The sequence below is a fragment of the Nycticebus coucang genome, chromosome 18 (genome assembly GCF_027406575.1).
Source record: "Nycticebus coucang isolate mNycCou1 chromosome 18, mNycCou1.pri, whole genome shotgun sequence".
Lineage (NCBI taxonomy): Eukaryota > Metazoa > Chordata > Mammalia > Primates > Lorisidae > Nycticebus > Nycticebus coucang.
Window position 1 is genome coordinate 38564313 of NC_069797.1, and position 24014 is coordinate 38588326.

The 24014-nt window shown below is 40.2% G+C and overlaps 1 protein-coding gene across 3 annotated transcripts in view; it reads left to right on the forward strand.

Annotated features, from left to right (window-relative positions):
* The window catches only part of TAF15 (TATA-box binding protein associated factor 15), a 61783-nt gene that overhangs the window by 37216 nt on the left and 553 nt on the right, over nt 1–24014 (forward strand). For all 3 annotated transcript variants that reach the window (XM_053567735.1, XM_053567736.1, XM_053567737.1), the window contains 8 exons: nt 12367–12401; nt 13023–13055; nt 15003–15112; nt 17049–17178; nt 20682–20774; nt 21725–21806; nt 21921–22009; nt 22117–22657. In XM_053567735.1, the coding sequence (XP_053423710.1) occupies nt 12367–12401; nt 13023–13055; nt 15003–15112; nt 17049–17178; nt 20682–20774; nt 21725–21806; nt 21921–22009; nt 22117–22657 (1113 nt within the window). The remainder of the gene's footprint in view (nt 1–12366; nt 12402–13022; nt 13056–15002; nt 15113–17048; nt 17179–20681; nt 20775–21724; nt 21807–21920; nt 22010–22116; nt 22658–24014) is intronic.

Genomic DNA, 24014 nt, shown 5'->3' on the forward strand with positions numbered 1-24014 from the left:
CAGAGAAAATGAGAAAGCCAGCAAGAGGAAAGAGAAGCTTTTGTGATACTTTGTAAACATCTAAAATAGTCAATGTAATGCAGAGTATTAGCTCCAGAAGCCTGGTGGACGGGCCTCCACCCCAACCTCCCATCCCAGCTGCAAGAAAGCACTGGCAGGTGCCAGCTCCCCCAGAGCTGGAGAATGAGGCAAGGCTTTACCCCCGTGATTATTAACAAATCAACCCAATTGGAGCAACACCTGTCAGCATTTCTAGGGCGTGTGAACAGTGGAAAGATGACCACATCTGAAAAAAGGGATACAAAGTTCTCTCGCCTGGAAAATATAAATTGAGAAGCTTTAACCATTGAGGCTGGAGTCTTTTGGGCTCACAGTCTGTTTCCAAAGGAGGCCAGGTCCTGAGAGCAACACCAGGATTTAGTGATGACGGAAGCCATCTGTGTTTGGAGCTGCTGCCCAGATTGAGAAACCATCATGTGACACACTTGGGATGCAGCATGGACTTCCTAACAGTGGCCTGGAGTCTGACACTGAGTGGGTCATCAGTAGACACCTAGCCAGAGGCCCATAGCACTGGATATTTGATGTGACTGCTGCCTTTCCTGTTAGTAAGGCCTAGGCTGCCTGTGCAGGATGTCCATGTAGTACCAATAATGCTGTTATTTAAAGGTATCCATTGATCACACGGACACCTTACTGGCAGATTCTTGAATGAGGGCCAGCCAGGCCAGGATCCAACTTTGGGGGCCAAATAATGGTAAGGCAAAGAGAACCTCCATATTTGATGGGATAATGTCCAGTTGTTTGGCAGATAGTTTCTGGTGTAGTTGGAAGAAGAACAATAGGACCAACTTAAATCCACTGCAGGGGCATTGGTCCATTAAGTCAGGGATGGTCATGTATAGGGATAGAAGGTTTAAAGAAAATGTTTTGACATTGGGACACCTCTGACTCCCACTGTATTAATGAAAACTTGATAGGTTATATCAGTGATTTGGGAGTTATGATAAAGATAATTCATATACCATTGGGGCTTAAAAGGAATACAATAAGTGGGAAGTTCAGAATCCAACTTGGGCAAACATAAAGGTATTTCTTCAGTTAAAGAAGAGCAGTCCTGAGTTAACTTGTGCCATCTACTGTTACACGTTTGACTACCACAACATTTAGAACTGCAGTTTCACAAAGGGCCAAAAGGTGGTGTTCCTATCATTAGTGGTAGAAGCAGCTCTCAAGGTCCTCCCACATAACTGGGGAAAAAAGGGGTGGCCCAATATCAATGTGGGGAAGCACTTATGAAAAGAAAAGGAGAACAAAGATTACCTGTCCACCTCCATAATTGGTGGTAACATTGATAAGTATAGAAAGTAAAAAGATTTTCTGGTGTTACAGGTGTTCCTATTTGTTCCAAGATGTTTTCTGCTTGGTTGATGAGATGTTTTAAACTTACCAAAGTGAGGTTAGAGGCTTTCTGGGTATTAGCTGTCTCAGTTGTTTTTGGTCTTTTCCGACTGCCCTGCATCTTCTCCTGGGGGGTTTCCAAACAAAGGTTGTATAATTCAGGAGGGGTATTTTTCCCAGGCCAGTGCCAATTCATGGTAAGGTTTGATATGGTGAGCTGGGACCCACAAAGGACCTGTTGATGGTAAAATGGCAGCATAACCCCTCTCCTATGTTAATAATTTCACTGGTCCCAACCATTGAGGACCTCCCAGGGTTTTTTGTAGAGCACTAATGGTTTTGAGTCTTTGTTAGGGGGAACAAAATGTCTTTTGGCAGGGGTAGTGCCTTTCTTAGAGCAATTCAAAAAATTAATAGAGAATTTTTGTAATTGTTCTTGTGAGCTTATCTTTCATACTCCCCCCCTTTTTTGTTTAATTTGGCTCTTTAAAAGTGAATTCTATGATGGATTGGCCTGTGATGTTAAGGGGGATACCTGTTACACGATCAATTTCCAATGTTGGCAAAATAGAAAAAAAGAAAGAGAATTTTAAGGAGGGCCATTGTCTCTTTATTTGTTGAGGCAGTCATAAAGAAGCCATTGCAGGTAATACATAGTGCTTAGCATGTTTGTTGTCTCTTTTCTTTGCAAGTGGCATGAATCATGCCCAAGTAATTTAAGCTTTCCAAAAGGGAAGAAATGAATAATATCTATTTGCCAAAGAGCATTAGCTTGCTCAAACCATGGGAGTTAACTAACATAGGAAAAAGTGCAGATGTTTGCTAGCATTCTAGGCAGGCTCAGACAGTGTCTTGAGCTTGGGAGAGTTTAACTGGGAAAGACTGAGCTAATGCTTGGGCTCCTTGGTTGAAAAATTGGTGAAATTGGATGGCAGCAGACATAGTGACATTAAATAAAACTGAAGTAATCTGCTTGCTTGTTTCTCCTTCTGTAGTAGGACCAGGGACATTGGAATGAGCACAATCGCAAGTAATGAATATAAGTTGCCTTCTTTTTAATAAAAGATTTTGAAGGGAAAAAAAAAGGTCATATAAATTTTTGTCAGAAGTTTGATTGGGGTATCAGTAATAACTTGAACTGTATGGACTACATATGCAGAGTCTGCTACAATATTTAAAGGTTGTAAACGGAGTAGTTGTAATGTTAATATGGCAGCGGTAAGTTCTGCACATTATGTGGTGGAGTGATCAGTAATAGAATGTTCCCATTTACCCGATTTTGTCCATTTGACCATCCTTTCACACTTGTTCCAGATCCATCAGTAAACACAATAAAGACATTTCTTATGCATACATGAGAGATGGGACTAAAATGAGTTAAAGGAAGCATTTGGAGTTCATATATATCTTTGAGAGGAAATTTTGTAAACTGTAATTTTACAATAAAATTTTCAAGGGCTATTTGTAACAATTCCCTGTGTCTCCAGGCTGCCATAAAACTCTTATCTATACCAGGAATAGTAACATGAGGATCATACTCAGTTAATTGTTGGCATCTATGTCTGCCTTGGTGGATTAAATAGAATCATTGGTTAATTTTCGTAAATAATTTTTTCTTGGAATGGTGGTCTAAAAGCCATTTAATTATTCCTCTCTATGTCTGCCTTGGTGGATTAAATAGAATCATTGGTTAATTTTTGTAAATAATTTTTTCTTGGAATGGTGGTCTAAAAGCCATTTAATTATTCCAATGAGGGGCGTAAACTGACATAATAAACCAGTTAAACTATGAGGAGTGGTTAAAATATGAGAGTAATTGTTTATCTTTCTTTAATGCAATAAATTATCTTCTGTCAAATTAATTTTCTATATATTTTAATTTTTGTTTAGCTTTTGGAGAGAAAATATAATAGGGAGAATTGAGGGCAGGGTCTCCTTTTTATGTGTTAAAACTATGGGACAATGTATGAGTAGGAATACTCAGGAACATAGCCAATGTTCTGAATTATTATTTATATGTCCGAATTTTTTTTTTTTTTTTGCAGTTTTTGACCAGGGCCAGGTTTGAACCCACCACCTCCCGTATATGGGGCTGGTGCCCTACTCCTTTGAGCTACAGGTGCTGCCCTATGTCCGAATTATTTTTTTTAATTCACTGAGAGTAATGTTATTAGGGATATGTAAGGAGATGCATTGGGGCCAAATAGAATGTGTCTCTAAAACATAACCTAAATATTACCAGGGTGTTTGAATTTGGATCTTTTAAGGGGCTGTTTCAAGACTGGCCAGGGCCATAAAATTAGTTAAAAATTGAAGTATTTGGGAGAGAGCAGTTTCATTTCTTTTTTTTTTTTTTTTTTTTTTTTGTAGAGACAGAATCTCACCTTATGGTGCCGTGGCGTCACACAGCTCACAGCAACCTCCAAATCCTTGGGCTTAGGCGATTCTCTTGCCTCAGCCTCCCGAGTAGCTGGGACTACAGGCGCCCGCCACAATGCCCGGCTATTTTTTTGTTGCAGTTTGGCCAGGGCTGGGTTTGAACCCGCCATCCTCGGCATATGGGGCTGGCGCCCTACCTGCTGAGCCACAGGCGCTGCCCAGCAGTTTCATTTCCATGGGCTCTTAAAATGTCATCTGTATAGTGGTATATTATAGCAGCTGGAAAGTTATTTCAGATAGGGCTTAGGGCTTTTAGCAATGTAAAATTGGCATAAAGTAGGGCTATTAATGATTTCTTGAGGTAAAACTTTCCACTGGTAATGCTCTATTGGTGTCCCACAGTTAATATTGGGGACAGAAAATACAAACTTTTCTTTACCAGAGGGGTATAAATGGTTGATTTTTTAAAAAACATCTTTAAATAATCTTCTAAGTCAGTAATTATGAGAAAATATTCGTGGGAAATTAAGGCAGGATTTGGAGTCCCTGGTTGTAGCGCTCCCATTGGAACAATGTGAACATTTACTGATCTAAGGTCATGAATCAACCTCCATTTTCTAGACTTTTTTGGTATGCAAAAAAGTGAGGTATTCCAGGCACTGATTGATGGTTCTATATGATCAGCCTGCTGTTCTTGAATTAATTGCCTGGTTTGAGTAAGTCTCTCCCCATTTAGTGCCCAGTGATCTGCCCCAACCAGGAGACCTGATTTCCTTTGAAGTTGGATGCCTGTTAGGCCTCTTGACAGCTCTGAATGAGTGTCTGAGGATGACAGTTGGCTTGAGCATGGGGTCAGCATGAGGACCATTTCCTGTGAGCATGTCAATTTCAATGGGATTCCTACCTAACAATTATCTATGGGTATATCCGGCAGTGATTTTGAAACTCTTGGACCCAAAGCCTATACTGGGCATGGGACACAATATTCTTAACTAAAATGTTTCAGTTCCAGGGTGTCATTTCATACAGGGATCCTACTGTATCCCCAATCAAAGTGCTCTGCAAATTGTTCTCAGTGATGCTCTTTCTATGTTCTTTAAAAACTGAAAATGGGAGGTTTTCACGGTAGGGTCCCTGGCCACTGACTCTCATCACAGGAAAAGCCTGAACACATTCTGCATCCTGAGCAGCTCTTTCTCTTAAGTATCTCTCCATAATACTCTCAAATTTAGGAAAAGGCTGGGCCAAACAATTAGCAGAAAAGGAAGAAACAATAGCTCCAACCCAGACTCCTCTGCTCCCTTTTTGGTAGGTAAATAACAAGGAGGGTCTGGTTTGGGATCATCTGGGGAAGCCTTAGCTGGTAGATTATCTCCTTGAATCAGGCGAAGGGCTGGACATCATTGATTCCATACTATAAGATGTTGGATAGTTACCTGGCCCAGAGATTGCTGTAGCTATCACCCCAGTCTTTCCCAGTCTTCCAAATTGAGCCTTCCCTCTTTACAATACCAAGACATCGATGTAGTATAAGTAAAAATTCTGGCCAATTATTGGTTTGCCGCTTCACAGCCTGCTGCTCAGAGCAGACCTTGCAATTGGAGCTTATGGACCTTTGTTCTTTAGTGAGATTATTTCCATTTTATAGAAAAAAGGAAAAGAGTATTGTAGAAAACAGATGGGGGCAGGCCAGCAGACAGCCCCAGCTTAGGACCACTCCTTGTTAATAGCAATGACTACTGCTTATGGGAAGTAAGAGAGTAGTAAAATCCTTAGTTGCACCCCTTTTGGGCTACTGACTATGGGTAGAAAAATAATGCAGGTGGACATTTGAGGGGACTTCCATGGAATGGTCCCAGGCCTCAGCCCTCTGCTGCTTAGCACACTTAAGATGGTGAGGGGGTTCAGAATGTCTGCCATAATATAAAGAAAACTAGTGTAGGGACACATAAGTAAAATGCAACAGCTTAGTGAGACAGTATCCCATCAGAGTTAGAAGGTGATTTAAAAACTATTCTTGAGTGGAGACAATCTAGCCTGAAGGTGTAAGCATTCCTCTCCCATTCATTCCCTAAGGCAACTTTGTTGTTACCTACTTAGTTCTGCCCTTGAAAATTGTTCTCTGAGTTCATGGCTCCACCCTGATGATCTTTTTCATAATCAGAAGACCAACTGCGTGATTGAGTCATGAGATCATTAACTCTTTATTCTTGATCTGTAAACACAGGACCTAAAATCTTAATAAGAACCTCTTGAGATTTTGAATCAGGGTGGCACTTAACATGCCTTGTTACAGGCTGATATGGCGTTCTTCTCCCTGGGTCTCAGCAGATTGATTCACAGAAACTCTGCATGTTTATTTCTCCTGCCGTTTCTCCCTCCATCTCCAGACCCTGGTGGTCAAGAAAGTTCCGCCCTTGGGCGATTCTCAATTTGTGGTATTGTGGCCCTACCTGCCCTGCAACTGCTGTTGCTCTGTCTGTAGATCTCTGAGGATTGATCTCAGGTCACAGTAACAGAGAGGTAGGAGTTGTGTCCCAGTCTCCCAAAGCCTGGTCAAAGGAAAATAGGACATCCCCTACATCTCAGTAGGAGACCACAGATGCTGTGAGGCTAGCTCTGGAAATCTGCAGTGAGAACTAGATATTAGGTGATGATGTGTCAGATTTCCTCCCTATCTGTTCTCCACATTTTCTACCTTGCCATTTCACTTACTCAACAAGGAACAAAGCCAACTGTAAGACTCAAATTATGGTATCTCTCCTCCTCTGACTTTAACTCTTTATTTCTCGTCCTCATAAGGCATCAGGTAGTCTACCACAGCTTCCCCCTAAATGAGAACTTCTATGGGGAAACATTCTAGTCAGGGGTTTATACTGACCTGTTAGTAGCAAAGAGGACAGAAATTTTCACTCCTTTGTTTCCCTCTTTATCTTTCTCACTGTCTCATTTCACTGGGGAAAGAAGGTCCCAATGGAGGCAATTCCCCAGTGTGCTTCAAAGAGTGCTCTCTGGAAGGAAGGCAAATGGATAGCCCATCAGGATGGCAGCTGGTAGTTTTTTGTTTTTTTTTTATATCTGGGTTTCCTGCTTTTTCATCACTTACTGGCATATTAAAATAAAGGGAACTGTCTTCCTGTTTATCCGTTAGTAAATCAGTTATGGCAAGAAATGGCGGGTGTCTTTTTTCATTCTGATTACCTTAGTTTCCATCCTTCATTATGAGAAATACATGAACAAAGGAACAGAAGGCACACAAGCAGCAGTTGCAGGGCATGCTTAAGCGTGCTGGGTGTAAAGTGTTAGGCCACCAGCTAACTGGAGTTTTAGTCATGTTACAACTCCACTGTCCTTGGTACCCAAAATCAGGCTGCTTAAAATTAGAAGATTGGGAGCTTATTGAATGCTGGTTACACCAATCCCTATTACCTGTGACCATCCGACATTTGGTAATTTGGAACGAATGCCATTTAGCTATTTGTCTCATAGAAGACCTAAATTCCCTCAGGGACGAATACCAGCTCAATTCCTCAAATATTCCCCTTCTCCCTCTTTTGGCACAACTTTTCCTGCCCCAGTAGTTGAAGAATCCACCCCTCCTGGTCTTCTCTTAAATCAGTCTTGCAACCTTCTACTCCTGACACACATACTGATGCAGTCCTCTTAGCTGTATGAAGGTGTCATCAAAAAGTGCATAAGGGAAGTGATAAGAACAGAGAGTGCATTCATGTCTTCCCTGTTATCTGTGAGGCAGGACAGGGACCCAGACACCAACATCTCCCATATTTTATATAAAGAATTAAGAACAAGCATAAAGGGTAATGGATCTCAAAAAAATAAAATAAAATAAGGGTAATGGAATACAAAGCAATTTTACTAGAAATCTTGTGCAGTCTGTTATAGATGGTTACAAGATGACCTTCTGGAACTGGAAATCCCTGGTAAGATCTGTGTTGAGTCTAGGCCAATATGTGTGTGGCATCAAGAATATTATAATTTATAATTTTATAATCATTGGTATGCTGCTTCACCACCCAATGAGCCAACAGGTGGACATTTTCCTTATGACATGCTTGTTGGAGAAGGAAACTGTTCCAATCCACAAAAACAAGTCTCCTGTGATATTCAGGCCCACTATAAAAGCTCTCTGGTTGCTTTCAGAGCCTGAGTTGAAATCCCTGAGGTTAATAAACCAGCCTGCTTTTTTTCCACCATCTGCCAAGGAGCTTCTCAGTCTTATTTAGACTTCACTGACCTGCTGTAATCAGCCATAAAGAGGCAGGTAGATAATCCAGATGCAGCTGAAATTTTACTCTTCCAGCTGGCCTTTGAAAACACAAATGATGATTGCAAAAATGTGATAGCCTCTTCAATAGGCTGAAGCCCCCTCATGGGTTGGCATTAATGATAATTGTGGGCAGGAAGGACATTTTCAAAAGGCTTTTCCCCTTAATAACTCCCCAGGCTATGCACTCGGTGGCTCATGCATGTAATCCTAACACTCTGGGAGGCCAAGGCGGGTGGATTGTTTGACCTCATGAGTTTAAGACCATCAGCCTGAGCAAGAGCAAGACCTCATCTCCTAAAAAAAAAAAGCACTAGCTGGGCTTGTGGCTGGTGCTTGTGGTTCCAGCTACTTGGGAGGCTAAGGCAAGAGGATCACTGGAGCCCAGAGTTTGAAGTTGCTGTGAGCTGATGCCAGGGCACTCTACTGAGGGTGACAAAGTAAAACTCCGGCTCAAAAAATAAAACAACACTTTCCAAACCCAAATTTGCCCAGAAATAAATGCTCTCAGTACAGCAGAAGATTTCATTGGGCCAGTCAGTGCCATTCTAAATTTGATACTCAGAGCAATCCTTTAATTGGGAAATGAGGTGCAGGCTTCAGTGCCCCACAAAACAAATAGAGCCAGTCCCTGAACAATCTGCCAGAGAACTCCTCAGACCAATAGCTGTGCTAAAAAAGGGAGGTTTAATAAATCCAGACCTATCCAATGGAGATGAAATCGAGCCAGGTAGAATAATATTTACTCATGAAACAATATCAAAAAATGGGGAATTAATGTCTTGGCGCCTGTGGCTCAAACAGCTGCGGCGCCAGCCACATACACCTGAGCTGCCGGGTTCGAATCCAGCCCAGGCCCACCAGACAACAATGACGGCTGCAACCAAAAAATAGCCAGGCATTGTGGCGGGCGCCTGTAGTCCCAGCTACTTGGGAGGAGGAGGCAGGAGAATTGCTTGAGCCCAGGAGTTGGAGGTTGCTGTGAGCTGTGATGCTATGGCACTCTACCTAGGGTGACAGCTTGAGGCTCTGTCACCAGACCATGGTAACAAGAAAATGCATGAGAGCAAATAAGTACAGCTTTTGGAAAAATTAATTACAAGAGTTTTCTTGGTATCTTAATAGCTTCTGTAATAGCAGCCACAGCCCTTGTAGCTACAGCTGCCACTGCTGATATTGCTCTCTCTCTCTTTTTTTTTTTTTTAGACAAGAGTCTCACTTTGTTGTTGCAATAAAATGCCCTGGCGTCATAGCTCACAGCAACTTCAAACTCATGGGCTCAAGAGATTTTCTTGTTTCATCCTCCCAAGTAGCTGGGACTACAGGCACCCACCACAGTGCCCGGGTATTTTTTTAGAGATGGGGTCTTGCTCTTGCTCGAGCTGGTTTCAAACCCATAAGCTCAGGCAATCCACCTGCCTTGGCCTCCCAGAGTGCTAGGATTACAGATGTGAGCCATCATGCCCTGAGGGTTTTGCTCCATCAGTCCATTCTCACTGCCCATCAGGTAAATGAATACTTACAGAACATTACTTCAGGACACTAATCGTTACCTATAATAGATCAGGAAATCCTAAAAAGGCTTAATGCCCTAGAAGTGGCAGTACTTTGGGTGAAAGACAAGAGGCTGTAACAAAAACTGGTTTGTTATGTGGAGTACAAAACCATGTGTATCACTCTCGTCCCATTCAATGCATCAGAAAATTGGAACAGAGTTAAATAGTACCTCCAAGGTACCTTTGAAAAGCCTCTTGTTCAAGATCTAGCTGCCCTCAGGGCAAATTAACTCAAGAACTAAAACAACTCCAAGATGTGGATTAATTGAATGATGTGGCTAATTGGCTCAATCCAAAAATTTGGGTTTTTGGCTTGAATTACAGATTTGGATTTTTGCCACTTTCATTATTCTATTTTTATGTCTTATCAAAGCAATGAATGCTCTTTGTTGACTCCTCCAGTGGGCTATGCTGCAGAGGCAATGATGGCTGTTTACTTAAATTAGCAAAGGCCTGAATCCCCACAGATTTTAACCACTTAATCATATTGATTTTACTTTATTAGAGGATGATTCTCCTCAAGGCTCTTCTTACTTAGAAAACAAAGAGATGGGAAATGTGGGTAGAAAGATAATGTAGGTGGACATTCCAGAGGACTCCCGTGGGAATGCTCCATGCCTCAGCCCCCCCCCCCTGCTTAGCATACCTACTGTGGCGAGGGGGCTCAGAATGTCTGCCAGAATATATAGAAAACTAGTTTAGGGGCATGTGAGTAAAATTCAACAGCTTAGTGGAGATGATATCCCAGCAGAGTTAGAAGGCGATTTAAAAATTACCCTTGAGTGGAGACAATCTAGCCTGAAGGCTGTAAGTATTCCTCTCCCCTTCATCCCGTAAGGCAACTTTGTTTATTACCTACTTAGTACTGCCCTTGAAAATTGTTCTGTGATTTCATGCCTCCACCCTGATGATCTTTTTCATAATCAGAAGACCACCTGCCTGATCGAGTCATCATTAACTCTTTATTCTTCATCTGTAAACATACTCCCTAAAATCTTAATAGCCTCTTGAGATTTCAAATCAGGGCAGCACCTACTTGTCTGGCTTATAGGCTGATATGACGTCCATCTCTGTAGGTTTCAGAAGATTGATTCACAGAAACTGCATGTTAATTTCTTGCATCATTTCTCCCTCCTTTTCCTGACCAGGGTGGTCAGAAAAACCCCCATTTGGGGAAATCTCAGTCTGCCAGGTTGTTGGCCTACCTGCATTGCAACAACTGACCACCTCCCTTCTGAGAAGCTTCCTTTGAGATACACCAGGGGTACCCTGGCCAGTGTTCCTCTATTAAAACTCTTCTTTCAAGCAACGGGATAAGCAGGATGAAAAATAGAACAGAAAGAGAAATGACAAATCTTATGAGCCTTTCCCTAAATTTGTGATTGCCAGGGGTTTCCCTTGGCACCCATTGTCCCTTACCGAGATGAATGAATGCGTCCTTTTTCCCTTCTTCCTGGGCTTTGGGAGATTGTCACTGTCACTGTCACTGCTTGTCTACTGAGTCCCTGTTTGGAGGGTGCTACTCGTTGTCGTTTACCTCCTTGGGATGAACCACTTGGCGCCCAAAGTAAACTCTTACAGTCAGTTATTTTCAAAGAAATAACTGGTGAGGCTAAGAGAAGCAGGCAGCTTCACATGCCAAGCAGGTAGCAAGGAACAAAAAGCTACCCTGAACAAAAAGCCTCAAGGGTTTCACATTTATTGAATGAGAAAAAGTGGTTATGTACAAGATGTATGGAACATACAAAGTTGATTATAGATAGAAACTTCTAACTTCATTGTTAAAAAACAAGTTTTGGAACATCAGTGAATTGAGGAAATAATGGAAAGGAAAACGAGAGATTACCATAAGAGTGTAAAGTAAGAAAGAAAGGGTTACAGTGCTTTGGGGGCAAACTTCCCTATTCTGTGCTGTTAATCTGTATCTTAACCCTTAAGCAATTTTAACCTTTGAGCCTTTTCAAGCACTTGACCTCTATAGATCTATATCTAAAACTGCTGAACATTCCTGACTGCTTGGTGATGTCCCGCACATACTGTGTTCAGTACATTGTGGGGGTTGAGGAATCTGGGCTGTAGCCAGCAGATCCTCAGGAATGTCAGCCTGCACTCTACCCTAACCCACACTGAACCTCAGTAGCTCTGATGAGATCTAGTGTATTATAGTGGGTATGGAGTAGGATGATAATTTCAAGTTTGCTTTTTTTAGTCCTCATTTTATCAGATTTCTGAATGACTTGAAATTTTAAGACTTCTCATTCAGGCTCACTTCTGTGTATATCACAGCAGAACCTTAACATTCATGTTTTTACCTCTCCTTTTCTACTATCAGAATGTTAGTCTTGTTTTATACCCTTCTGTTTTTTTTTTCTTTTTCTCACATTTAAAAAAAATACCCCTTTGGAAAGAATACTTACTGAGTTTAGCATTCTTCATGGTGTGCCTCTCTACCTTTAAGTTATGGTTTAAATAGTATCCCTTTGACTTGGGGTTGGTAGATTTAAAAATACGAGTATATTAGATACGTAGTAAGCTTGAAAAACCATCTTGTGGAAATAGATTCTTGGGAAAACCCTTAGATGGAAACAACATTATGAAGTCTGTGAAATGGAATTTACTGGACAGTTAGAGGTGCTACTGTTTTCCTAGGCACTCTACTTGTGACAATTAAGTGTAGATTGAGCCCAGGGCTCAGCACCTTAGAGACTTATGGAAGAAATCATTTCTTCAATTTTTCCTCTGCAGTGGTGGTGACCGCGGTGGCTTCAAAAATTTTGGTGGTAAGTGCTGAGTATCCCAAAATGTTTCAGTGGAAATGCTATATAAATCTAAAAGCCACCAATATCCCGCAGATGTAGTCAAAACCCTTCTTTACTCTACTGAGGTTGGTGTGTGTTGTGTGCTTTTAAAAAAAGTTTACATGTATATATATATACGTATATATCAAAGTAAACATTAAAAAGTCAAAGTTGATCTCAAAACAGTCCAATCAATGGGTTTCTACACAGTGAATTTGCATGAAAGAGTCTGGTGACCAATGAATGACACCTTCACTGGATTTTGACAATACATTTTTAAATAAAGGTAGCTGACTTGGTGTTTTTAAATTATTAGGGTTTTCTAATCAGCCTTCAGAACCAGAACATAACAAAAGTGATCTAGCATAATACCAAAGTGGCAGGTGTGCTGTCTAGGACAAGTTTAAGGAAATGTTTACATTCATCTTAATTTCTTAAAACTTTAAATAAAAATTTATATATTTACTTTGTAAATCTGTCATGGTTGACTTTCAAGGATTTTGGAAGTATTGACCTTTCATGGTATATTATTAATTTTTTTTTTATGATTTTAAATGAGTTGCCTTAAATAGCTTTTTTTTTTTCTCTTTTCTTTTTCTTTAGGTCACAGGGATTACGGACCCAGACCAGATGCTGGTAAGGTTTATGGTAGTTTGTGACTTTGCAGTTAAGAACATGATAGTTTATTTTTTGAAACAAAAAATATGTTTATTGGGAGCGTAAGATTAAATTGGATAATGTTGCCAGAGCTGGAGAGCTTCATTTCTATAAAGAAATACCAAAAAGAATAATTTAGGGGAGTTGATAGGCAAGTTTTCTGGGGAAAATTGTTGTTTGTGCTTTCCTGTATTCTTTTTTTCTTCCTTAAAGAAATACTTGAATTTTTACTGCTAATGAGCATCATTTACTCTTTGCAAATCAGATTTAATGAAATAATTGATGTCATTGTGGAATTGAAAGTAGAAAAACTGTGCTTAAGAAAATCCTACATTGAATTGGTAGTCTGCATAGTGGGCCTAACAAACCTGAGTTCATAAATGAGAGAATTATCTTATTCTGGGTAGAGGTAATTTTATGTGGCTTTTTATTTTTGAAAGAAATTCAAAGCTACATGTATACCTTTAGAGCCTTTTGAACATTATAATTTAGAAGTTAAAATTTTATTTAAGCCGGGCGGCGCCTGTGGCTCAGTCGGTAAGGCGCTGGCCCCATATACCGAGGGTGGCGGGTTCAAACCCGGCCCCGGCCAAACTGCAACCAAAAAATAGCCGGGCGTTGTGGTGGGTGCCTGTAGTCCCAGCTACTCGGGAGGCTGAGGCAAGAGAATCACTTAAGCCCAGGAGTTAGAGGTTGCTGTGAGCTGTGTGAGGCCACGGCACTCTACCGAGGGCCATAAAGTGAGACTCTGTCTCTACAAAAAAAAAAAAAAAATTTTATTTAAGCCAAAAATGTTTAACATATATTGAAATCGGAACTTTTGTTTTTATTAAGATGCCAAAGTATCATATACGGGTGGCAATTTTTGAATTATCCCTTGATAGACTGAATTTTTGTGCATCTTTCTTATTTTGTCACTAAATCCAAAAGTACACGTAAGATAAAGTGTGTGTACAAAGTGCTTTTCTCTCTGGTATATACAAAGCTTATTGCAGAGAATGGGAAATGAGCAATACTGCTTGGCTTGCCTGGAAATCAGAAGTATCAAATTTGGGGAATTTTCCACAAGAGAGTCGTTAAAATAGTGATTAGCCATAAAGGAATTAAAGTTCTCCAGTGGGCATGTTTCTAATACCAGCATTTTGTGACACCAAGGCAGGAGAATTGCTTGAGGCCAACATGGATGATATAGTGAAAGGCTGTCTCTGCAGAAAAAAAAATTTAGCCTGGCATAATGGCACACACCTATCATCCTAGCCGCTTCAGAAGGAGAGGTGGGCTTGAGTCCAGGGGTTTGAGGCTGCAATGAGCTCTGATTGTAACACTGCATTCTACGCTAGGTGATACAGTGAGAACCTGTCTGTACAAAAAAAGTTCTCCAGAGGAACTAGTTAATTTAAGCTAATTTTTTCCATCTCTACATAAGCTTCAGTCCTGGAATCTGAAAAGTGAGATTTTTGAGATCTTCCTTAATTTATTGGTCTTACATGTATTTTACATAATGTAGATTGGATCCACTTTTCCTGAAATTTAGTTGTAGTAGTACAACTAAATTTAATTGTTCAACTATTTAATTGTTCTACTACTAAATAACTATGAACACTTGCATGTATGTAAGATTATTCTTAATAGCCGGGCGTTGTGGCAGGCGCCTGTAGTCCCAACTACTCGGAAGGCTGAGTCAGGAGAATCGCCTAAGCCCAGGAGTTGGAGGTTGCTGTGAGCTGTGTGATGCCACGGCACTCTACTGAGGGCAATAAAGTGAAACTCTTCTCTACAAAAAAAAAGATTATTCTTATATTGGTCCTTCTTTCGTTCTTGGAAAGAGTTGAATATTGAATAATAAATTATTATTTTTGATGATTGAACAGGATGTAATAAAATCAAAGAATATGTAAAATTAACTCTAACTTTTTTTCCTCTTAGATTCAGAATCTGATAATTCAGATAACAATACAATCTTTGTGCAAGGACTTGGGGAGGGTGTGTCTACAGATCAAGTGGGAGAGTTCTTTAAACAAATAGGAGTTATCAAGGTGAGTAAACAGTGTGGCTTTTTTATTTTTGAAAATCTCATAATTATTAACATTCTTAAGATACATAGCCTACATAAAAATAAATATACTTCAGTAGACTTGTCTCTTAAAATCCTCTGATGCATGTGCTTATTCATGTCTATAGGACTTTGCTAAATTTCCTAAATATATAAAGATTTTATTGCTTGCTTGTGTTTACCTTCCCACAGTCTACTTGTGCTTTAGCTTCAGTCCTAGGTCTCTGAAAGTAGTCTCTGCTTAACTCCTAAAATTCTGAGAAACAACGGAGATCGTCAGAACATTTTATAGAGTCTGAAATGCCAATATATGCAAACTCAAGTTGTTACTAACAGCCTTTTTTTTTCAGGTATTTAATGTCTGTACTACACATAATGCATTATTTATAATTGTTTATTGTTCACTTAAGTGTCTTGTATGCTATTTTATGCATATATTTTTAATCTCTTCAGTTAGAAAGCAACCTTTAGAGCAATATTAAGTAAATAGTTTCAGTTGGTTGAAATCAGTTTACATTTGTCGTTGGTGTCTGTGGAATTACTCATTTTTTCTTTATTGGGAAGTTATAATTTTTTAGAAAATTAATTACACATGCAATATGTTAAAAATTCATACTGTTTTGATAAAGTAAAAATTCTCCCTGTCCTAGCCAAATCTTAGTGTACTCCTTAGTGGTAACCTATTGGTTTGCTTGGTGAATATCCTTCTTGATTTCTTAAAAGTGTTTTACAAGTTGCATATTTACATGAAGGATTATCTATATTTTTTTCACATTTCCTCATACATATATGTGTGTGTGTGTATTTGTTTTTCTTCTTTTGTTTTGAGACAGAGTCTCACTATGTTGCCCTTAGTAGAGTGCTGTGGTTTCACAGCTCACAGCAACCTCAAACTCTTGGGCTTACGTGACTCGCTTGCCTCAGCCTCCCAACAGGTGCCCTCCACAACACCTGGCTATTTTTTTTTGTTGTTGTTGTTGTTGTTGTAGTAGTTGTTACTTAGCAGGCTTGGGCCGGGTTTGAACCCACCAGCCCCAGTATATGTGGCCAGCACCCTAGCCACTGAGCTACGGGCACTGAGCATCTCATACATATATTTTTATGTTTTTTAACCTTTTGGGGGGTATATACAGTGAAACATCTGATTAATTTTTGTGGGTTTAGAGAAATTATACATATATAAAACAGTAACCTATATTATTTTTATTGCTTGGTTTTCACTTACTTGTAGCATGGAGAGTTTTTCTTGTCTGAACCTATAGTTGACTTCATTTTTATAGTAGGTAAATAGAATTTTATAGTACAGATGTATGAATTACCCTTTTAAAAAAATATCAACTATTAAACATCTGTGAATTCCTTTTTAAAAAATAAATCTTTAATAATCTAAATGGTGCAGGATCACTTATTCTTTTTTTTCTTTTCATGCTTTTTATTGTTGGGGATTCATTGAGGGTACAGTAAGCCAGGTTACACTGATTGCAATTGTTAGGTAAAGTCCCTCTTGCAATCATGTCTTGCCCCCATAAAGTGTGACACACACCAAGGCCCCACCCGCTCCCTCCATCCCTCTTTCTGCTTTTCCTCCCCCCCCCATAACCTTAATTGTCATTAATTGTCCTCATATCAAAATTGAGTACATAGGATTCATGCTTCTCCATTCTTGTGATGCTTTACTAAGAATAATGTCTTCCACTTCCATCCAGGTTAATACGAAGGATGTAAAGTCTCCATTTTTTTTAATGGCTGAATAGTATTCCATGGTATACATATACCACAGCTTGTTAATCCATTCCTGGGTTGGTGGGCATTTAGGCTGTTTCCACATTTTGGCGATTGTAAATTGAGCTGCAATAAACAGTCTAGTACAAGAGGATCACTTATTCTTAAAGTGCTAACACATAATTGTTTTCCCTCAGACAAACAAGAAGACTGGAAAACCAATGATAAATCTTTACACAGACAAGGACACAGGGAAGCCAAAAGGGGAAGCAACAGTGTCATTTGATGACCCCCCTTCAGCTAAGGCAGCCATTGACTGGTTTGATGGTATACTTCCTTTGTATAGTTTTCAACATGAAGTTTGGGTAAATGTTTTTTAGTCTGAAAGTCACACTATATTCTGGGAGACAGTGGTTATATTCATGTTTACTTTTGAAGATGATAGAAAGAATACAGGCCACATTTTTGTATACCTTTAAAAATGAGACGAGCTCTTATCTTTTTTTGTCTAGACTATTTCTTATTTCATGCCATGTATGAGGCCACCCTGATATAAGTGTAGGTGTAGAGAGTTGGCCTGGTTGCATTTCTATTCTTTATAAATTTAGATTAATTTATCTCCAAAGATAAAGTTTAAATGTACTTAGAAGAAATAGTATGACTTTTTTTTCCATTGAAAACAGGGGAATGTAGAAAGTAAAAGAAATGAATAAAACATTCATAGGCCTCTACTCAGAGATAGCCACTGATAATTTTTTTTTTATTAATTTTCCTTCCAGTCTTTTAAAACATTTTTTAAGTTTATCATTCTAGCTACTTAAGAGTCTCAAGCAGGAGAACTACTTGAGCCTAGTAGTTTTAAGACTGTAGTGAGCTTCGACTGTGCCATTGTACTTCAGCCTGGGTGACAAAGCAAGACCCCATCTCTAAAAAATAAATAAAAAGTTCAAAAAGTTTATAATGGTACTCCAAATTTAGTTTTGTCTTATGGGTTTTTTATTTAATATTTTAACCCAGTTAATTCGTGGTGTTTTAAATTTATTGTTTTTGTTGTACCCTAATTTAAAGAATAATAATTAAAACTTGCTAGGGCGGCGCCTGTGGCTCAAGGAGTAGGGCGCCGGTCCCATATGCCGGAGGTGGCAGGTTCAAACCCAGCCCCGGCCAAAAAAAACCCACAAAAAACAAAACAAAACAAAAAAAAACTTGCTGCATATTTACTGTGGTTTATAAAAGAGGCACAGTTTTAAGAGCTTTACTATGCATTAACTCACTTTAGTCTTCATAGTAGCTTTATGAGACAAATGCCTTGTTATTCCCATTTAACAGATAATTAAACTGAGGCAGCTAAGTAACTTCCAAGATCACAGTAGGTGGCAGAGTCAGGATTCAAATTCAGTCAGACTGGCTCTATTGTCTCCAGAGTGTTAAATCATACTGGATTTACAGACACTTGTCCCTTCCATTTACATACTTATGCTTTCTAAAACATAATTGAATATCTTTATTTTTACAAAGATGAGATTGTGACACCACATCTGTTCCCACCTCCATATTCTGTACATTTTTGCACTAATTTGTCAGGCCTCATCACCTTACTCTCAAAGGCTAAGTCCGTTCTTCCTCACTTTTTTGCTTCTTTTATAGTTTCTGTGAACCTCTGGACTCCTTTTGCTTATCATATGTTTAGAAATTATTCTGAATTTTGCCCAGAAGACATATGAGCCTTTTGAATATAACTCCATAGTTCCTATCTTACCTGGTCTTTTAGACTACTGATCTGCGAGTAACTTCCTGTGGCAAAGTATTTGTTGTACCAGCTGACATCATAGGAAGTTGCCAGCTATAATGATTAGGGCTTTGTTTAGGGAGCTAAGGCTCCTGAATTTATAATCATTTTAAATAATCATGAATCCTTGAGTGTGTTTCCTTATACATAGATTCTCTTGTTTAAATAAAGTAAAAAAAAAAAAATTAATTCCTGTCCCGAAGTCCTTGGGCAGCAGAATATGCGTATGTGTATGTGTATATATATGTAAGTAATCACATATACACACATTATTTTTAAATGTACTATTTGCATCAGGTAAAAAAATTTCAAATTATATCAAGGGTATATGATAAGTGAGTTTCTTTTCTGCCTTTAACCCCTAATGATCTTGTATCCCCTTGTAAACACAGTGGGCAAAACATATATAAAATTATGAGTATAGAGGTACACCATGCAGGTGTACACACCTACCTTCCCTTTAAAAGAACAGAATGATAGCATACTTCACATGTTGTTCTATAGTTGGCTTTTTTCTTTTTTTTCTTTGTAGAGACAGAGTCTCACTGTACCACCCTCGGGTAGAGTGCCGTGGCATCACACGGCTCACAGCAACCTCTAACTCTTGGGCTTACGCGATTCTCTTGCCTCAGCCTCCTGAGTAGCTGGGACTACAGGCGCCCACCACAACGCCTGGCTATTTTATTTTTGTTGCAGTTTGGCCAGGGCTGGGTTTGAATCCGCCACCCTCGGCATATGGGGCTGGCGCCCTACTCACTGAGCCACAGGCGCCGCCTATAGTTGGCTTTTTTCATGTAAAAATATTAATATAGGTTCTTTGTGTTTTGTTTTTTTATAGGCACAGGATGAAATGTGCCCTGATTTCTTTCTCCTTTTTTGTTTTTCTTACTCCCTCACCCAGGTTGCTCATTACAACCTCAAACTCTTGGGCTTAAGCAGTACTCTTGCCTCAGCCTACCAAGGAGGTTGGACCACAAGTGCATGTCACCATTCTTGGCTAAGTTTTTCTGTTTTGGTAGAGATGGGGTGTTATTCTTCATCAGGCTGGTCTTGAAGCTCCTGACCTCAAGTAATCCTCCCACCTTGACCTCCTAGAACGCTATGACTACAGATGTGAGCCACCACGCTCAGCCTCTTTTTAAAAAACTTTTTAGAGGTAGAGTCCCACTGTGTTGCCCAGGCTAGTCTTGAATTCCTGGGCTCAAGTGATCTTTTCACCTCAGCCTCCTGAGTAGCTAGACTATAGGCATTAGCCACTATGTCTAGCATTTTTGTGTTTTTTTTTAAAGCTTAGTAGAATTATCACTCACTGGCAGATTTCTATTCAGTAGTGTGCAAATCTATTTTATTTTATTTTATTTTTTTCGAGACAGAGTCTCAGGGTGTTGCCCTGGATAGAGTACCCTGGAATCATAGCTCACAGCAACCTCCAACTCATGTTCAAGCGATCCTCTTGCCTCAGTTTGTATATTTTTATTGGAGGCAGGGCCTCGCTTTTGCTCAGGCTGGTCTAGAACTCGTGAGCTCAAGCAGTCCACCCACTTCGGCCTTCCAGAGTGCTAGGATTATAGGTGTGAGTAACTGTGCTTGGCATATACCACTTTTAGCACACTAAAATTACCTCGACTCTGGAATACTAGTATGTTTGAATTTCTGTGAGGATGTATCAGTTATTCCTCTGAAACTAAAAATTTCCAAGATAGTTTTTGTTGGGAGGTGGACGTATGGAGTTGCATTTCTTTTTTTGAGACAGAGGCTCAAGCTGTTGCCCTGTGTAGAGTGCTATGGCATCATAGCTCACAGCAACCTCCAACTCCTGGGCTTAAGTGATTCTCTTGCCTCAGCCTCCGAAGTAGCTGGGACTACAGGCGCCTGCCACAACGCCCAGCTCTTTTTGGTTGTAGTTGTCCTTGTTGTTTGGCAGGCCCAGGCTGGATTCGAACCCACCAGCTCAGGTGTATGTAGCTGGCGCCTTAGCTGCTTGAGCTACAGGCGCCGAACCAGAGTTGCATTGCTTTAAAACCATTTTGTTTTTCATTAGGAAAAGAATTCCATGGCAACATCATTAAAGTGTCATTTGCCACCAGAAGACCCGAATTCATGAGAGGAGGTGGAAGTGGAGGTGGGCGGCGAGGTAAGATCTTTGCTGTACACAGGCCTGTTACTATTCAGAGGGTTTGGATTTAAGTTCATGTTCTGTTCCCCTTTCACTTCCTGGGTCTTTTTCCTTCTATCATACAATAAGAATGGATCCTGAATAGGAAATTAGGCAGATGAGATGTCATAATATCTAAGAACGTAGTGGGAGACAGTCAGAAATCTCTCTGGAAAGTTGTGTAGCAGTTTTGTCATTAATCTGGGCAACTGTTGTAACATTACCTAATGAATTATAATAGTTAATAGGATCAGTTTTTAAGCTCCCGATGCAGTTACTGTCAGCTTCTTTATTCTGTTTGGTCTGTTTTCTCAAATTGGAATTTGTCTTCTCAACCTGAGATTCTCAAACTAAGTAGGTAAGGTACAGGTTAAGTATCCCAAATTCAAAATTTGAAATGTTCCAGAATCCAAAAACTTTTGAGTGCTGATATGATGTTCATAGGCAGTGAATGCTCATTGGAGCATTTTGAATTTTGCATTTTCAAATTTGGGATGCTTAGCTGATAAGTATAATGCAGTTATTTCAAAATCTGAAAAATCCAAAATCTGAAATACTTTTAGTCCCAAACATTGTGGATAAAGGATACTCAACCTGTATTGTAGAAAGTGGCCTTTGAAGTTTTTGAATACATTATTTGCACTGTAATGTGTGCCTGGAGTCTCTTCTCATATACACATTACATTTACCAAGTAAATACAGGAAACTGAAAATTTGCAAGACAGTTTTATGTTTTTGGTGAGAGGTGGAGTAGCATTTCTTTAAAACAATTTTCTTTTTCCTTAGGAAAAACCCAAATCAAAGAATTACAGTCTTGCTATGAGGGGTTAATTTTGTGGGGGTTGCCTAGCTATTGATAGGCTTATTTCTTTCATCTAGTGCTTTTCCTCTCCTTTGTCTGCTGCTGATTTTTCTCCTTTTTTCCCCAGGCCGTGGAGGATATAGAGGTCGTGGGGGCTTTCAGGGGAGAGGTGGAGATCCCAAAAGTGGGGACTGGGTTTGCCCTAATCCGTAAGTATCCCATTTACTTTGGTGGGAGTAGGGCTTGGGATTGGGGTTGAAGGGTGTAAGAAGGGGTTCTGAATTTGTTGGGAATTATCTAGGAGCATTTTATTTTTTCCTCAGGTCATGTGGTAATATGAACTTTGCTCGAAGGAATTCCTGTAATCAGTGCAATGAACCTAGACCAGAAGACTCTCATCCCTCAGGAGGAGGTGGGTAGCCCTTTAGTAGCATTTGCATGGTACTTATCTTCTGACTAGCATTAATGAGGCTTTCCATTATTCTTCTCGCCTCACTGGTTTACCTTTCTAACTTGCAGATTTCCGGGACCGAGGCTACGGTGGAGAGAGGGGCTACAGAGGTCGTGGGGGCAGAGGTGGAGACCGAGGCAGCTACGGGGGAGACAGAAGTGGGGGGGGCTATGGTGGAGACAGAAGTGGCAGTGGTGGTTTTGGTGGAGATAGAAGTGGGAGTGGTTATGGTGGAGACAGAAGTGGGGGGGGCTATGGTGGGGACAGAGGAGGTGGCTGTGGTGGGGACAGAGGCGGTGGCTATGGTGGGGACCGAGGAGGTGGCTATGGAGGAGATAGAGGAGGTGGTTATGGTGGAGACCGAGGAGGCTATGGAGGAGACCGAGGAGGCTATGGTGGAGACCGAGGAGGCTATGGAGGAGACCGAGGAGGCTATCGAGGAGATCGAAGTCGGGGGGGCTATGGAGGAGACCGAGGTGGCAGCGGCGGCTATGGTGGAGATCGAAGTGGAGGCTATGGAGGAGACAGGAGTGGTGGCGGCTATGGAGGAGACAGGAGTGGGGGCTATGGAGGAGACCGAGGTGGCTATGGAGGCAAAATGGGAGGAAGGTGAGTATTACAATGTACTTGTTAATCTTTTTACCTCACTGCTCCTAGATTTTAGGATTTGACCCCTTTGCCACATGTCCTTCTCTTCCAGCTTTTTTGAACTTGAATTTCTTACTGCCAACTCTCTCAGGATGGAGAATGTCTAGTTTACTGCTTAGCAATTTCTAAAATTTATTTTGTTTTGGAATCCTTACTCATAAATTTTTACATTTGTTTGGGGGTGTACATGTGTGTGTATTTCTCATAGCTAAAAATAATTGAGATTGAGAGGTAATTGAATTTGAGGATTCTTAATCTAAGTGAGGGGAGAGCACACCTTTCCTTTTTGTAGGAGTGCTCTTATTCAAACCTTACGTGCTACCCTGCAGTTGTTTTTCTGGGCATTTTGGATTCCAGAATATCTTTTCCAGCTGAAGACCACTAATGGGAGTTTATTATGCACATGAGTGGTGTGGAAGCAGCAAAAATTGAAGACCAGTGATGTAAAATAACTTCAATTATTATACTAAGTAAGGATCTGTATGTCAGAGGCAGTACAGAGTAATGAGAATTAGTATAGAATGTGGTTAAGAGTATGGAGTTGGGAAAGTCCACCCAGGATCAAATCCTGACTCCACCGCTTACTAGATATGTGACCTTAAACCCTCAGGATTGTTAGTACTCTTATCTGTAAAATGAGCTAAGAGTACATCCTTTGTAGAGTTGTATTAGATCACATTGTAACAGTTGCTGGTCCATAGTAAGCACTGTATAATTGTTAGCTATTAATAATTAAATAGCCTAGTTACCATCTGTTGAACACTTCTTATTACGTGGCAAATACTGTAAAGTGTCTTTATACATTATACTTTTTATTTATTTTTTGAGGCAGAGTCTCACTATGTTGCCCTTGGTAGTGTAACAGCTCACAGCAACCTCAAACTCTTGGGTTTAAGCGATTCTCTTGCCTCAGCCTCCCAAGTAGCTGGGACTATAGGCGCCCGCCCCAGTGCCAAGCTATTTTTTGTTGCAGTTGTCATTGTTTAGCTGGCCTGGGCCAGGTTTGAACCTGTCAGCCTCAATGTATGTGGCTGGCGCCATAACCACTGTGATAGAGGTGCCGAGCCTACATTATACTTTAGTTCTAGTCCTTCTGTCAACCCATGAGGTAGAAGTACCTCCCATTTTACAGAGTCAGAGTCTTTTAGTAACTTTTCCAAGATCACACAGAAAGTGGCAGATCCAGAATTCACCCAAGAAAGTGTTGGCTTGCTTATTCTACTACAACACTCTTGTTTAGAGTGCTGGAATTGGCATAGTCTGATCTCCTGAAATATCACAGTGGTTTCGAGTCTTATTCTAGGTAGAAAATTTTTAA